Source organism: Osmerus eperlanus, chromosome 11 (genome assembly GCF_963692335.1).
Source record: "Osmerus eperlanus chromosome 11, fOsmEpe2.1, whole genome shotgun sequence".
NCBI lineage: Eukaryota > Metazoa > Chordata > Actinopteri > Osmeriformes > Osmeridae > Osmerus > Osmerus eperlanus.
This window is the reverse complement of record NC_085028.1, coordinates 8,619,620-8,635,861: the sequence shown is the minus strand read 5'-3', so window position 1 is coordinate 8,635,861 and position 16,242 is coordinate 8,619,620. Positions and strand designations below refer to the sequence as shown.

Genomic DNA, 16,242 nt, shown 5'->3' with positions numbered 1-16,242 from the left:
CTAGTCATTCGTTTTTTTGCCATGATACCTAGTAAAAGCGTATGTTATACTGCCACGTAATCTCAGAGTTCAGATAGACGCAGCCTGCAGGGCAAGGGGCGGTCCGAGGAGCAACAGTAGAGTGGAACTGGGCGAAGAAAACTGAGTGAAGACGGAGCAAGAAATTCCCTGATACGATTTAAAACCTTGATTCACATCATCGAGGGAATAGGTAAGTCACAATATTATTTTCGGTGTTCTTCTAGGGCTGGTCCGAAACACTAAGCAAGGCTAGCTAGCAATGTTGGTCATACTATGCTTTCTATTTCATAGGCTGAGGTGAGAGATTTGTTTAGCTGCTAGAGCTAGCCTGAAAGCAACGTTACAGTAGGCTACTGGTCAGCTAGTAGTACTAGCCAGACTGACTATCGCACCTCACAGTAGCTAACGTGAATTGTCAGAGAGCTGTCTCGTCATGTCTTTGAAAACGTTTGTGTTCAATCTACGAAGCAAGTATGCTACCTAGGTTTGGACTTGGAATCTAGCCATCTAGTTAGGTCTAACTGAATACGATATGGGTAGCTTGCTAGTTACCAAGAGTTCAAGTTGTCTTAGAGTTATAGCTAGCTAAATTAAAGTCTTACAGTAAGTCTTCTAATCCATTAGCTCTAGCGATCTTAACCAACGATTCCAGAGGATGATATCTCAATTATTTTATAAAATAAAATTTGACTTTCAACCATGCATCTTATATTCTTGCAACATGACCATGCCACAATAATATGTAATAACCGTAGAGCTAGCTACTATTCACATGTATATTGATACTGTTCAAAGTAACGTAGCTCTAGCTGTCAGCGTTGTTAGACTAAAGACATAAATAAAGGGCCTCCTGGACTTTTGAATCATTAACATTAGTTAATTAATTAACTAAACCCCATCTCATGGCAGTCGGGCTGTGCGTGTGTTATTGTGAGGTCCAAGACACTTGACTTGCTTAAGGGTCACTACAATACCTGCAGAAGGGCAGTAAGAGTCCTGCTTTTGGACTGAAATTATACGAGACCCCACTTCCTCTCTCCAGGGGAGGGACGTCTTATGGTACCAGGCTAAATTTAGCATGTTGGGAGAAGGAAGGGCAGAGCTCTTTAGAATTCCTTAGCTAAGATATTGTTGGGTGATGAAGTGTTCCTTCATTTCAGGCAATTTCTATTCGATTTAGCAGGCAGGTATCAAACTTAATAAACTAACAGTTAATACGTGGCCTTGTGGTGCATGTACAAAATGTCCATGCATATACAATTTAAAAAATTGTCAAGCAGACATTTCGACGTTATCGATTCAAATATTCATTTGGTTAATTTGGCTGCAGTGCGTGGACTCAACGTGTTGGTGGATGTCTTCCTCAAGACCTAGACTACTGTAGATCTTAACTCATTTGGAAGAAATTGCCAATAGAAACCTGTAAAAGTGCTGCTTTTGCTTTTGGCAGCAATTGACTCCAACAAGCTAAAAGGTAAACAATATTCTAACAAGATGCTTCTCAGGTTTTAGTTCCTTTTATATTTTCTATAACAAAGACAGAATGAAAACGTAGTGCCAGCCTCTGCCCTGTGCTTAGTTGCTATGGTAACAGGTGGCATTGTACCTTAGTCAGAAACATTGCTAAAAATGAATTGAGGATATAGTGGTGGAGGTGGGGATGTTATAAGGTGCTCCAGTGCTGTGGAAGCTTTTCACTAGTCATGTAACTATATAAGCATATGTTAACATCTTGTATCTTTCATCAATTAAAATGTTTTAATGTGTCTTTTTTTATTCTTAATGAACACAGGCACCAGTCTGTGGGGTAGGAGTGGACCTCCGTACTCAATACCCAGGGGGTGCACTCTAACTCAGCACTCCCTAACTCTCACCTCCCCCACTGTCTGACCAAGCTGAGGGTCTAAGAACACCAGTGCTCAAGGGAAGGAGGACAGCCTGCTAGGCGCCATGAGACAGTTGAAAGGCAAGCCCAAGAAGGAGACGTCCAAGGACAAGAAGGAGCGCAAGGCGGCCATGCAGGAGGCACGCCAACAGGTGGCCACCGTGGTGCTGCCTACGTTGGCTGTGGTGGTGCTTGTCATCGTGGTCTTTGTCTATGTGGCCACCAGGCCTGGGGCCATTGAGTAACAGGCTCCACCCCAGAGACCCAGTGGGGCCACATGCACACTTCACCAATAACTATGAGCCTGGACTGGGAATTTGCTGCACCCAAAGGATGACCCGAGCCTCCAAGCCTTCTGCTGACAGTCTTCAACCCTATGGGCAGCCTCTGTTCTCCCATCTCTCACCACTCATCCCTCTGTCCTTGTTCCCTTTCACTTTTTTGTAGTTTGGTCCACAGCTCATCTGCCAGTTAGAATGGATTGTCTTTAAACAATGCTTCCACCAAGTGCAGTTTTCAGTGTGAAAGAAAACTCAAGCTGCTAAACAATCAAAATTGAATGAAGAAGCCCTTGGCTTTACAGGTGCCTTTTAGATGGATGGAGATGTGTGGCACAGTTGGCCAAATTCGGCTCTCAGGCATAACTTCCATCCATGATTATTTTATCTCCCTTAGATTATAATAGTAGTCAGTAGGATTCACATTGGCTATGGTGCTGTCTTGAGTTTTTCTGTGTTTTTCATGTTTACCAAAGGACTTAGTGCACAGCTTGCCAAATTTGACCAGGTGACATGTTCAATCAGGCGTAAAGGTCAAAATAATTAAATTGTGTGACTAATATAAACCACCTCATTGTTGAGCAATTTGTTTTAAGACACAATGAGAGCCTTTTTAATTGCATTTACCAGTTAATCCGGCCAGCCTTTCTTCAAGCTATGTCTATAGAATGTATAGATGTGTGATGTCACAAGCGTTTTGCCGGGTAGTGTGGGGCTGAGGTAGTTTTGTAAGTGTAGACAATGATGTATATGAACAAATATGGAAATTCTGAAACAAGCAACAACAGTTTGAGGCAGAAAACTTGTTGTCCAGTTGGAATCCCAAAGAAGATGCTTTAAATATTTTGTTCTGCCTTTTTGGTTTATTTGACCTTTCTGACAGGTCGGATAACTGTGACTTAGACTAAATGAAGCTCTGAGATCATCACAGCTCATGTCATCCTTGTCTAGTAAATGTTTCTCCACTAATTTATATACATGTCAGTTTCTTAAATTAAACCAAACTAAGTCAGATATTCACTCTGTGTATCTGGTTGCCCACCATTTTGTCATAGTGCCCATACAAAGAAGGTGCATAACTGAACTGCCAGATGAGGACAACAGTGCTAGCAAAGTTATAAGATCGCGTAGCCGTCCAAAATCTTTATCATATTTTTGTGCGTGTTGAACAAAAGATGCTCAGGCATTTTGCGATAAAGGACAGGATTTAGTGGGCAAAGAAAATTGGCAGTATGTAACAGCTATGTTAGATACCATTAACCTTTTGCCCCCCTGCTGTCTGTGTGTCCCATAAACATCCTGTTTGTTTACTGTTGCAGTAAATACAATTATACACAACAAATGTGTGATTACAAATTAGTATTATGACATGCCAGCGTTGGTCGCGTCTTATTCAGAGATGTTTGTGTGTGACTCTGGAGCGAATGGGATGTATTACATGAATGTGTTAATTGATGCAACTTTGTCACACAGGGCAGAATGTTCCATGTATTACAAGTGCTACACACTTTATCATTAAGTTATTGACAACCTTGACTCTGATTCACTCAGTATCAATTCTGTGCAGATGCGAAAAATGTGCCTTAATACATTTGACAATGTCTCTTAAGTCAATAAAGAAGTCTAAAAGACCATGTGTATGGAAGTCTTCTGTTTTATTGGTTGAAGGGTTAAACTTTCTGGGATGTAATCAAACCTGCATTACAACACAGCATACTTAAAATGACCACAATCCATATTACACATTAAGTTGACCATTGGTTGTGGAGCAGCTGTTATACAGCAACAGTTTGGTTTTTAATGTCTGCTCCCATTTATTGTTTTGTCAGTGTACTATTATAGAGAAGCTCCACCTGAGCACCTATGTAGGAGTTGAAACGATCCTCTGGCTGGTTCATTCGCCTATCCTCCTGTAGATTTTTGCTTCCAAACCAGTTGTAATTTACCAACTTAACTTTCTGAACCTATCAGAATCTGGTGTGAAACCTTTTGGTTGGAGGAAAAACCTACATGATATTAGCTTTTCAGGTTTTGAATCTTTTTTTTTACAAAGATTAAAAACAGGAACAAGCAGATGGGGTAAATAGTTGCTAGGGAGGAAAATCTAACCTGGGAACAACAAATATTTTGAGTCTCTAAAGCCTTTCCACTGGACACCTCTTTTCTTCACTATATGCAAATTATATAAAAGGTAATCAATAATGAGATGTGGGTTGAAATTGAGCTAGTTCATACGCTTGCACACCTCACAGGAGCTGTTGATCTTAGGGTCATGAATGACAAGGGGCTCCTTTAAAATTCCCTGGGGAAGCCTTGGAAAACATAGCCCATTTCTCATCATTAACCCTCGTGCTGCCTTCGGGTCACATGACCCAAAGGTTCATAACGAACCATTGTTGTGTTTACCCAATTTTACCCAATACAAAAACAAATAAAAATAATTTTCTTTTAACCATTCCAATGTGGGGGGTCTGAGACAGCCCGACAGTTAAAAGAAAATGCTTCACTTTGTTTTTGTATGAGGTAAATTTTTCGCAATACGACTGTGGGTCACAATGACTGATGGGTCAGAATGACCCGAAGATAACACAAGGGTTAAGAGAGACAGGCTAAATCTCTTGTCACAACCTATCCATCTAATTCAATTGCACTAATATTGTGTGTGTGAGAGAGCGAGGGTGTGTGTGCTTGTGTACAAGACTTAATAGTGGGAGGGCATTAATTAAGCCTCTTGATGTTGCTTTCTTGTTGTGGACCGCATTTGGCATTTTGCTCTTGCAATGGTATTCGGAAGTTGGTTACGTTAATTTTAGGATTGTAATTGTATGTTAATAAATGTTTTGACATAACTTGCCTTCAGGTTTTCTTGGTAATAAATTCTATGGGCATTCATTCACTTACCTTGGTAATTTTAGGTCCCTGTTTCCCTTTCAATTCAAGGCCAAAGCTTTGATATGTTGCATATAACCAACTAGATTTCCCACTGTGTAGACAGATGCTGCTCAATGATTTACAGTCAAAGCAGGGAGACACTATTAAATCAGTGTGGAATACTGGAGGATCAACTTTTTTCCTCCCTCCAGCCTCACAACCTGCAGACTTGGGCCCCTTTCTGCAATGGTCCTAAGAAAACCAGTTAACTGTTACCATAGTGAGATCCCTAACAAGATGTCAGTTTTAGTTAATCTAGCTCTCTCCTATAGTTGACCTATTCTGTCCTTTCTCAGGTCTCATTCAAAGTTGAAAGGGAGACAGATGATAGAGTGTAGCTGGAGAGTGACTGACTTTGTGTGGCAAGCAGCCCATCCCTGCGCATTTCTTCTATTTTTAACTCAGTCATTTCTTTCTCAATAACTCCCTTGCTCGCATTACCAAAAAAAATATTCAAATCAAAGAAATTCTAAAAATCTAAATTTCAATAAATTCAGTCATTGAAAAAGCATAAATTTAATTTACAGATAAAGCAATCACATTAGTAACCTAATTTAATTCAGCACTAAGTACTAGGGTCGATTAACATATGAATCGCATCTTCTAGCGATTCACATCGATTCAGAATTTATTTTATGTAAGCATATATTTAATCGTAATTTGAGTAAAAATCTAAAAATTGTGAATCGATTTTTTATCGAATCGTGAGGTACCAAAATATTCCCACCCCTAATAAACGGTAAGCTGTACATTTCTGTTTTAATATTTATCCGTGTTGCAGAAATAAATAAGTCTGTTCAAGAAAAGTGTACTTATCGTCACTGTCACCCCTCTCCCAACTGTCCCACCAGGAAAAGCTAAACCAAAAGTCTAAAGAGAAATTAACCTTTTATAAAGTCAAGAGCAAAAATTTAGCTGTAAGAAGATCCTTCAGCCAGATTTGAACACAAGACCCCTCACACAGTAGCCCACATCCTTAACCACTTAGCTATCAGGGATCATAACAAGCTCCACTCAACATAACATTTTAGAATTGAAGACTTAAGACCCCGCAGGAACCCTGTTAATTGCCATGCCCTCCATTTAGTCTCTTTCAAACTGCAATTTAACCAGTTCCTCCTTGAGCTGAGCAAAATGAAAAATAGATATTCCCATTAGTCCACAGTGCACATTTCCAACAGGTCAGTTAGTTACCGTGGGAAACAAGATGGGAATGAGCAAAGAAGCTCTCAGTGAACCAGACACACCCACTGTTCAACCAATAACCATTTATCTGTTAAGTGTTAAAATCAAGAGTAACTGACGGTGTTTAATTTAGATTGTTTAATGTTAATTCCATGCTGTGTTTCAGTAAGAACAATACAGATTATCCATCTGTGGCTCCAGTCAGATATCCAGTAGTACAAATTAGCTTGAGGTTACACATCATGGAGGAATAGAGAAACAGCAAAAGGGAACATAAGCCTAGAGCTTCTTAGAGGGAGAAAGAAACATTAACTCATGCAGGCATTTGGATCTTCTATTTCAGAGATCCATTTTATATCAACATAGGTCAAATTGCATCTGGTCTGTTTGTTTTAATAAGGATTTGTGAAACTGCTTGCTAGCAGACACCATCTCTAATTAGTGAGTGTGAATACAGTATTTCAGCACAGTACAGTCCAGAACATGACAGAAACATGACAACAGAACCACTAAGGTGTAATAGTTCAACGCTTTGCTCAACATGGATATCCAGAATTTTGCCAACGTCCTCTGCAAAACTAAAATTAACAAAAGGGCACTTAGTTTTCACTGGCCCTTAAAGGTCAAATGATTTGCATCAAATGTTTTACTAACACACAGATATAACAGCTCCAACAACTAATAGCAGACATCAGTAATAAAAGTTAATTTCTGTAATTACATTAAGAAAAATTCTCAAAATACATCCAGCAACTGATAAAAATATTGAAGAAAAGCATAACATAGAAACATTACAATAATGAAAACCAAGATAAACATTTCAGAACCGCTTGTACCAGGAACAAAAACAAGAATAATCGAGGGACATTTCTTTTCATTGCCTTTCCAATATTGTATTTTTATGTCAATTAAGTGGTATTCATATTTGAATTGAATTAAAGGACTAAAAAACAAAACAAAACAAAAAAAAAAAAAAAAAAAAAGAGGAAGAAACGGTGAAACTCGCTGACCCCTGAGGCCTGGAGTGGCAGAGGAGAGGAGGCACTGCCTGATGGGTGTGGTGCTGACTCTCACCGAGGGGGGGAGGGGGAGGAGGGGTGTCTAGTTGGCGGTGATGTTTCACTGGGTCTCTTCCTCCGCATCCTGCAATGCCTCTTTGTTCTGTTCTTCACCTGTTAGGAAACAAACTCTTATTATCTCCATCATTCTATCATGACCCTGTTAGTGGTCATTAATCTTCCTGGTGACACAATAGGATTTTAAACATTCAAATATATACAATTTCTGGTAATAATTATATGAAGTAAACATATTTAAATCAAGCTGTATTTAAATCAAGTTCAAACAGACAGTACAGTGCCGGGGGGCGAGTGTAAGGCCACCAAGAAGAGGTCAGTTTGAACATCAGTGCACTTGAGGTATAAACTAACATTTAGTATCAATCAAATTAACATTGTCAATTTAATATATTAAAGGAAGCTACATTCAAATTGACCATATCCCTTAAGGCAATGGGATCATGTCCAAAAGCAAACTCTATTCAGGGCCTCACTAAAACCACACCAACATTGTAGAGGGGTGAATAAGCCACAGTGAGCCCCCAGGTGGTAGCAGTGAGGAACTTTACTGTGCAACATGCAACCAAGCTTCTTCCCAGACAGGTGATATTCATACGTTACTGGAGAAAACCTAATCCCAGCAAATTTACTTGAGCTTTGAGACTAAACTCTATCTTTCGGTTAGGGACGTGCCCATGTCACCTTTTGCCAAGTATCTGAAAACATTGTGGAAATGGCGGGATGTTCTCTGCTCTGTTGAATAGCATTACAGGTCTGATCTGAACCATGAGTATTTAGACATCCTACACTCGACCCAGTCCTACACCCAACCTAACTAAAACCAAAAACATATGCTGCTGACTGGTGTAACTGAAAATAATGAGCATACAGACATTGTGTTCACACTGCTCAACACACAGTAACTGTCACTTCATTTCCAGTTGGTTCTAAGATTGCAAATGAAGCCAGCTGGAGGGTCACACCATTTAGCAAACTATTTCAGTCAAAGATAATCCAGACTCAAACTGAAAGTGCTTTCACTACACAAGTTTCAATAAACCCAACTACATATCCTCATTAAACACTTAAACTAGGGGGATTGTAACAACCAGTAACACTGAAAATGGTGGGTGCTGATAATAAAGATTTGACAAATCAGTTCTCTTTTATATATTAAAAACGCCCTAAAGCCTTTTTACACGATTCATCTGTGTCTCTGGTAAACGTGTGCTTGTGGCAGCTGAGGAGGAGTCTCCATGCAACGGGGCGTGAACATAGACCCAAGCAGGACAGATGCTGGTGAGTAGTTACAGTCCAGGTACATCAGGAGAGGAGAACACTTACTAATTACATTTTAATACTCGTATTCGTTCCTTAGGACTCTACAACAAATGGAGGGAGAAAAGAGGAATGAACAGCAGCAGTGGATTCAAAAGTACCACAGGAGGAGGAGGGAAAGAAAGGATGGATGCAAGGAGGTTAACGAGAGCTACTCCTTAGTGATTCTTGAAAGATCCTGGACAAGAACAAGCCAGTGAATTCTTACCATCCCCCTGCATGTCTGAAGTCCATAGTGTCAGGTTGTCACGTAACAGCTGCATGATCAGTGTGGAGTCCTTGTAGCTCTCTTCACTCAGTGTGTCCAGTTCTGCAATAGCGTCGTCAAACGCAGCCTTCGCCAACCTGCAGAACAACACAGCATTAGAATGTAGTAGAAAAATCACTGTCTACATTATTTCAAGTTCTTTGCAGACTGGTATTTAATTTAGCTATGTGTCGCATAAGAATCTATCTCCATACAGACTCACAAAGTGATCTAAAACAAAATGCTTTAGTAATTGACATTAAATGATCAATGTTCTCTTCACTACAGTGGTGTACCTAGCTTCTGGATGTCAGGTGAGAAGAGTGAAGCCTTTTACCTGCATGCGCGGTCTGGTGAATTGAGGATTTCATAGTAAAACACAGAGAAATTAAGGGCTAAGCCAAGGCGGATGGGGTGCGTTGGTGGGAGTTCAATCATCGCGATGTCGCTAGCAGCTTTGTACGCCACAAGACTGTTCTCAGCAGCCTCCTTCCTGTCATTGCCTGTGGCAAACTCTGCCAGGTACCTGTGGTAATCTCCCTTCCTGAGGACCAAAACAAATAATACTGAAACTGACATTACTGGACACATCTGTGGGGGTCAGGCCCAAGACAGACCCAACCCTCTCCTTCACAGCATTTTGTTAATTCCTGTTACAGCTGATAACCAGATTGCATGGCTGGCCTCCTACAGGCAGTCTTGAGGATGCATAAAACATGGAGGAAAGAGGGAGTTCTTACATTTTGTAGTAGAAGACCTTGGACTCTCCTGTGTTGGAGGCTGGGATTAGGTGCTTGTCCAGTACATCGAGAATGTCGTTACAGATTGACTTCAGCTCATTCTCAACCTGCACATAAAAACTCTGTGAATGACCAGCCACGGGACCACCCAAAAACACAAAAGGGACTCATACGGTATGTTTCTTCATTAAATGTATTCCAACCACACACAATATCTGTACATTGACCATTTACTACAATTTAGCTAGAGATTGTGTATGGATCATCTCTGTTGAAGACACAAACAGTGACTTTAGGTGGCTTGCCTACCGTTTGCCTGTACTCCCTGATCATTTTCAGTTTATCTTCCCCGCTCTTGCTTTCTTCCCTCTGTTCGATACTGCTGATTATTCTCCAGGATGCTCTCCGGGCTCCAATCACATTCTTGTAGGCCACTGATAGTAGGTTCCTCTCCTCTACAGTAAGCTCAACATCCATGCCAGCCACTTTCTTCATGGACTCTACCATTTCTGAAAGAGATGCCATGGCTCACTATAATGTTAATTTCTACTTTCCCACAACACTGCCAAGACCCAGACACCCTAAACGACTCAATGAATCATCTCATATCACGCCCTGTAATAGTAACCCCCAGTGGAAACCATCCCTCTAAAAACAGCATCTGTCCCATGTCAAACTGACAGGTCAAGGCTTTAAGCATAAGAGTTAATGGAACAATGAAACAGTGAGGTGCAATTACAAAATTAAAAACCCAACCCTGATCTGGAAAGTAAATTAGTGGACACTAGAATAACTCCCAGACACCAATACATTTGCTATACGGTGGCGTGGGATATCAGCCATCAATCTAGCCTTAAGTGTGTAAGAAGCTAGCTAGTGCTAGTTTAGCGTTCACAATAGAATAACTTGGTTAACGTAGCACACCTGAAAAAAAGTAAAATACCAGGACACATGTTCTCTACCAGTGATGTTGGCATATTTTGCAATAATGCTGGAGTGGACTAGGGTCGATTCCCGCAGAGTAGAACTAGAGCTAGCTAATGTTTGCTTTTGCGGCAGTGGCGTGCTAGCTAGAACTAGCTAGCTCTAACGCGGTGAGGTCTAGATCCACCAATCCGCCATTTTGATTTAGCCCCAATTTTAGCTACATTAAGTTAGCCTCAATAGTACAATCAAAACATCGGCTATATTCGAATCTAAAATATATAGGTCAATATTTAACGTTGCAGAGGACATTCATTGGGATGGCTTTTAAATATCTAGCTTGTTAATGCAGCAGTCGCCGAAGCTGTCTCAGAGAACAGTCAGAGGGAGGAGAGTGAATGGGCGAGATAGCTAGCTAATTAGCCTAGTAGCTGGACACAAGCGTCGATGTATAACTGGGCTGTTAGCTAGCTTGCAAGCTACCTCACAAGCTAGACTGGTAAGCTAGCTAACGAAGAAAAAAAACAGCGGTGATCATGTTCTTCGTCGAATGCTACAATTGTCACTACCTTACCGTCATATCTCTCCGCTTGCTCGGCAAGTTTTGCCTGATAAACTAAATCCTCTCGATCTCCCATTTTGTAATGAGACGTGGCTTGCTTTCTAGCTAGTGGAGTTACACTGACAAATCTGAGTAGCTGGGTAATGAAGGTATTTGAGTCTATTGGCGGTTCCTAGAATATTCAACGGTTTGTTGAGTGGCGTTTCCACCCCACCGGCACAAGTAGTAAAGATGGCGAAAATCTCTATCCGGGATCTAGCAGCACATAGTAGGCTACAGTACACAAGCAAGCTAATAGATCACTCCTCCTTCAGAGAGTGGGGTCGAGTGCATGCATTATAGTGGGACTCTGAGCTCTACCCAAAAACATTTTTTATTCCAGGGCTCAGACACAAATCACGACCATTTTACATACAAGATTTGAGTATGCAATTATGTGATAGACACGTCTCAGTCATGTTTTCTGTACTAGATCTTTCCTAAAATAGGCAATATGTCCAAACATTCTTGCCAAATGGTCAAGCGTACTTTAACATGGTCGTACTGTGCCCAACAAGGAATGTCCAGACACCCATGGTTGCTTTTTATTCTGTAGCCAAGGGTTTACTTTATTTACTATGTATAACACATTTCATGCTACAGAAAATACAAAGTCATTTCAATTGTCTTCACTTCAAATGAAGTGATATAATACAATGTCACGTTTTAATATTAACAAGATTTCCATTGGCAGTTGGCTACCTTCCCCGTTTTAAAGTAATTAATGTTTACAGTTACAAAAATACAATACTTTTGGATACCTAAAGACATGATGGACATTACGAAACTAATCAACATACATAAATTGAAAGGGCATATGTAAGAGGATATAGTGATAAGTGTAGTGAAATACTGAGGTGGTGGGTCTCAATAAGAGCTTAGGTGAACTACATAGGGAGACAGCACTTGAGTGACTGTGCAAAGGCTCATGATTTATCAAGGCTGAAACTAGAAACTTGAAGAACTGAATATTGGGGTGATTTAACAAGATCTCACAAAGTTACTAGTTAAAACAATCCTGCCATTCGGACACACCCACAATAAACTGCTATTAATAGCCACACTTGAGGGGCAGAAACAACCAAGCTAAACAAAGCAAAACCAACAAACTGATAGGATATTGAGAACTGTCACTGATTTTAAAACATCATAGTGTGTCAATTAGTAATATCACTAAGTGCATTCTGATTACAAAGACCTACCAATGTCACCCTTTCCTTCATGTAAGCAGTAAGATACATAGACAGAAGCACAAATCAGAGTCCTGAAAGGCATAACAGAAATTCCAGGAATGCTATTCCATGGTGATGATTGTCTTGTGTCAATAATGTAAAAAACAGCATGTTAGTCCTATAATTACTTATTCACACATACGTGATTCATCTGAACATGGTGCCAGATCTGAGTCTGTCCCAGCTTCATAGGGAGTATACTATCCTTTACAATAATCAACATGAGGAAAACTTGTTGAGACATTGTGAGCAATTGGCACATAAACAAAACACAAATATTTAGAGATGTCCAATAAAAGACTAAAGTGAATAGTAGTAGTTATGTGTCAGGACCCAACCAAAGCACTGAAAAGCAGGTGCGTGTCATCATGACTACATCCACTTGAAACCATTCAAATCAGATTGGACTAGATCTTACTTCACAATGCATTTCCTACAATTCTTATTAAAAGGTAAAGTACTTCCAGAAAACAGATGAAATACTGAAAGATCACAGAGATCAATTTGCAGTAGAGGTACATTCATGGCCAGGCACCAGTGAAGAGATGGAGCCTAGTAGAGGTTGTCTGCCATTTCCCAAAAGACAAAAAAATAAAAAAACAAGAATGTGCCACAAAGAGTAAAAACCTTTTAGCATGTTATGGTAGTCATATTAATACATAATTTCATAACAACATGTTCTATTTCTTACAAAAGACTATGTGTACTTGGTCCAGGTTGTAGTGAATATGTTTTAAGAGTTTATTTCCATGTAGTGTATCTCCTCTCCTTGACAGTACAACAGTGTCTAGCGGCTGACCTGGAGGCAGCTATGACTTTTCACTCAGGTTAGGATTTAAGGAAGACGGTCTGATCCTGGACCCACGCCTTAGGTAAACTTCACCTTAGCACATCTCTGATTACAATCCTGTCCCCCCCATCTCTCCCTTTAAACCAGTTTCCTCTTCTGGTCAAAGCTGTTTTCTACCAGCCAATCACAAGCAGCAGATTATTGTCAGTGTGTATTTGTACTTCTCTAAGGGAGCTAACCAAGAAACTAAAGTTGTGTAAATACATGTGAATTGAGTGACAGTGCTAATGATGATGAGGCTCTTAGAAGGTAAATGGGAACCAAAGGTGTGGTGCTGCGACGTCATGAGAAGGAGGGGTCTTATTGATGGAGGAGCGTGTCTCTAGGTGGAGTAAGGGTGTGTAACTTGGAGAGGTGAGGGAGGAAAGGAGTCAGTCTCAGCTAAGCTCCTCTTCTGGGTGGTGTTGGTCCAGCAGCTTGACATGTGTGAAGGGGAAGTGACCACGCTTGCCTTTACACTCCCCCTCCCACTGGCCGTTTACATTGATCTTGGTTACCTTAACCATATCTCCCACCTGTGAACACACACACACACACGTCTTAAACGACACAATTCAGACAGCAGTTCTAGTTCTAGTTGCTCTGTCAGATATATCTCCGCTCGCCCAGCCCTGTTCTCCCAGTCGCACCATTGACAGTGTGAGGTCAGGAAATGCAGGCTAATCATTAAACCCTCTGAATCCTGCTTAGTCATGTAGCCTGACTGTAAAGTAAACATGTTCTTGCATATACAGACTCTGGAGGCAGGATATTCATTGACATTTCTGTCTTGTCTATGAAGTCTACAACTGCAACCAGTGCTAGGTCTTTTTAGAAAACCCAATATTGATGAAATTGCTAAGACAATTATAAAATGGCTGTTGTTGATTATATTGATAACACTTTTAGATCAACATGGCATTCCTTTGTTTTTATGTGTTTTTGTATTTAAACAGATCCATAGATTCCTATAGAATGAGAAGGGTTACTTAGATTCTGTATCAAGTTTTGTTACCTCCAAGGCCAAGGCAGTCTTGTCATATGCATTGGGCACTCTCTTCTGAATAGCCCTGGCGTAGACTGGGCCGTTCTGAAGGTTTGGTAGGGATGTGGGCTGGGCGTACTGGCTGGGGTCCCCCAACAATGGAAGGCCAGGCTGGGGGGTACCAGGGTTGTCTGTGTTTCCTATAGACCCTCCTGCCACACTAGAGCCCCCTGTTAATGCCCCTGCTGTCGAGGTGGGGGAGGCCGGCCGGTACTTCTCCACGTAGGGTACAGGGATCATGCCAGCTCGGCCCTCTCCGTTTTGGGCATTCCACCACTGCTCCTCAGGCTTCTCCAGCACACGCAGCACTTCACCCTTCCGGAAAGGGAGGTCCTCATCATCGTTCCCGGGGAAGTCAAAGAGCGCTCGGACAAACTCATCCTCTAGCCGAGGAGGAGGGCCGCTAACCAGGGAGAGATGTTTGGACCTGATGATTGGTTCAATCAGCGTAGTGGTGTCCAGGTAATGGATCTTATAGAACTCAAGCAGGGCGGGGAGGGCCTCAAACTCCTGGTCCCCAATACGGAACCTTGGAGCAGCCAAACCTGGAGAGGACAGGGTCACAGTGTGTGGTAAAGGTTAGTAGTAGTTAGGTTAAGGGTAGAGGGGGAGACATCTGGACCAGCTTTGACAACTTCATGATAACACTAATCCAACTCTGATTAGGTTGAGTGGCTGATTATTTCAGCTTACTTCTGTGTGTGAGAGTATGCTGATGGAAAAATAAGTTAAGTGATCACTTTCAAATAGCGATATTGGTGGCAGTTCATGGCGTCTGCTCCAAAGGAACCTGAATGACTTGGCAGCAATAAAGGCATGTATTAGCCTAGCGTCCCATACAATCTATGGGCCAGTATTTTCACGACAGCACAGATATGCCAGATGTTTTCTTACCTGAACCAGACTGGCGGTTGTTGCTGATGCTGTTGATTATGTAATGCGAGACTTTAGAATTTTCTGAAACGGATAGCACATAGTCGCCGGGGCTAGTGATCGAGTCTCGGACCAGAAACACCCCGTGCCTCTGTCCTTGCAAGAGAGAAACAGCCTCCTGCCTACTGAGTCTTCCCCAGTACCAACTTGCACGGTCCTCTGCATCAAAATGTCCAGCCATGACTCACTCCTACGCCGATGCTTCACAGGCCTTTCCTTTGCCTCCTCTTATCCCCAACCAACGTTCAACTCATACAAAAACTTTAGCGCGTAGAACACGTTTGGAAAAAGGAGACATTTGCAACTCGCCGGCCCGTTTATTTATATTACTACGTAAAAGGACCGTCGTACCACGCGCGACAATTCTTTGAATTTAAATTCTATTGTAATTATCACAGTCAAAACAATGCTTGAAAATGCTATTTTGAATAATACAGTAGCTAACTTGTTACAAGGAACTTCTAAAAATGAAATGGCGGATCCGGGGAAAAGAAAACTGACCCCATTTGGCCGGACGTGACGTGGGTTTTACATGGACGATAAGACACGCCATTATGATAAGGTAAAATACACAGAGAGACACACACACGGTACCATGAAATTATATACTTACTAAATTTTTTATTTGATATGATACACTATACCACAGTCAATATCAGTGGAGGCTGTAGTTAAATAACTCCCATACCACATCCATGTTGAGGGGCTCAAGAGCGGGTTTTCTCTGCATCAATATTTTTACCCAACCATATTGACAGCAATTGATTTGAAATATTAATTTATAATATATAAATGTAATTTATCGTCAGATGTGCAATTTTCTTTGTAATCTGTGTACCTTTCTATCATTTCTAGGACTGTTTTTTAAAGTTTAATTGATTCCTGGCTGGCGGGCTTCACCCTCCATGACATGTAGCCTACGCCTACATTTTATTTAAATAATGTGTAATTAAAACGAACCCACTATAATACGTTTTGTTAACGCTATCCTTAGC

General features: G+C 41.1%; 3 protein-coding genes across 4 annotated transcripts; 1 reads left to right on the top strand and 2 right to left on the bottom strand.

Moving 5' to 3' along the window:
* The first annotated feature begins 2 nt into the window (after positions 1–2).
* smco4 (single-pass membrane protein with coiled-coil domains 4) lies at positions 3–3,824 on the top strand. The gene is made up of 2 exons (XM_062473074.1): positions 3–211; positions 1,814–3,824. Exon 2 carries the CDS (start codon positions 1,972–1,974, stop codon positions 2,149–2,151), a length of 180 nt encoding a protein of 59 aa, XP_062329058.1. The 5' UTR covers positions 3–211; positions 1,814–1,971; the 3' UTR covers positions 2,152–3,824.
* A 2,599-nt stretch (positions 3,825–6,423) lies between these two features.
* Positions 6,424–11,392, bottom strand: ywhae1 (tyrosine 3-monooxygenase/tryptophan 5-monooxygenase activation protein, epsilon polypeptide 1). Of its 2 annotated transcripts, XM_062473073.1 has the most exons (7): positions 11,182–11,392; positions 9,993–10,192; positions 9,684–9,790; positions 9,281–9,487; positions 8,905–9,041; positions 8,703–8,740; positions 6,424–7,472 (listed from the first exon to the last, which is right to left on the bottom strand). In XM_062473073.1, exons 1-6 carry the CDS (start codon positions 11,243–11,245, stop codon positions 8,733–8,735), a joined length of 723 nt encoding a protein of 240 aa, XP_062329057.1. In that variant the 5' UTR covers positions 11,246–11,392; the 3' UTR covers positions 6,424–7,472; positions 8,703–8,732. The 2 variants fall into 2 exon arrangements, with proteins under 2 accessions (XP_062329057.1, XP_062329056.1); XM_062473072.1 differs by lacking the exon at positions 8,703–8,740 and having other exon boundaries at positions 11,182–11,390.
* Positions 11,393–12,850: 1,458 nt separating this feature from the next.
* crk (v-crk avian sarcoma virus CT10 oncogene homolog) lies at positions 12,851–15,738 on the bottom strand. The gene is made up of 3 exons (XM_062473071.1): positions 15,209–15,738; positions 14,285–14,859; positions 12,851–13,805 (listed from the first exon to the last, which is right to left on the bottom strand). The coding sequence occupies exons 1-3, from the start codon at positions 15,426–15,428 to the stop codon at positions 13,668–13,670; spliced, it is 933 nt and encodes a 310-aa protein (XP_062329055.1). The 5' UTR covers positions 15,429–15,738; the 3' UTR covers positions 12,851–13,667.
* Positions 15,739–16,242: the final 504 nt, after the last annotated feature.

Bases quoted from the DNA above. Each gene is read 5' to 3' on its own strand.
- crk (XM_062473071.1), bottom strand. From the start codon at position 15,428: ATGGCTGGACATTTTGATGCAGAGGACCGTGCAAGTTGGTACTGGGGA. The intron at 14,860-15,208 runs GTAAGAAAACAT...TGTCCTCTCCAG, and splicing joins CAACCGCCAGTCTGGTTCAG to GTTTGGCTGCTCCAAGGTTC. The intron at 13,806-14,284 runs GTAACAAAACTT...GTGTGTTCACAG, and splicing joins AGACTGCCTTGGCCTTGGAG to GTGGGAGATATGGTTAAGGT.
- smco4 (XM_062473074.1), top strand. From the start codon at position 1,972: ATGAGACAGTTGAAAGGCAAGCCCAAGAAGGAGACGTCCAAGGACAAG.
- ywhae1 (XM_062473072.1), bottom strand. From the start codon at position 11,245: ATGGGAGATCGAGAGGATTTAGTTTATCAGGCAAAACTTGCCGAGCAA. The intron at 9,488-9,683 runs GTAAGAACTCCC...TTTGGTCCTCAG, and splicing joins AAGGTCTTCTACTACAAAAT to GAAGGGAGATTACCACAGGT. The intron at 7,473-8,904 runs GTAAGAATTCAC...GTTTCCTAACAG, and splicing joins TTCAGACATGCAGGGGGATG to GTGAAGAACAGAACAAAGAG.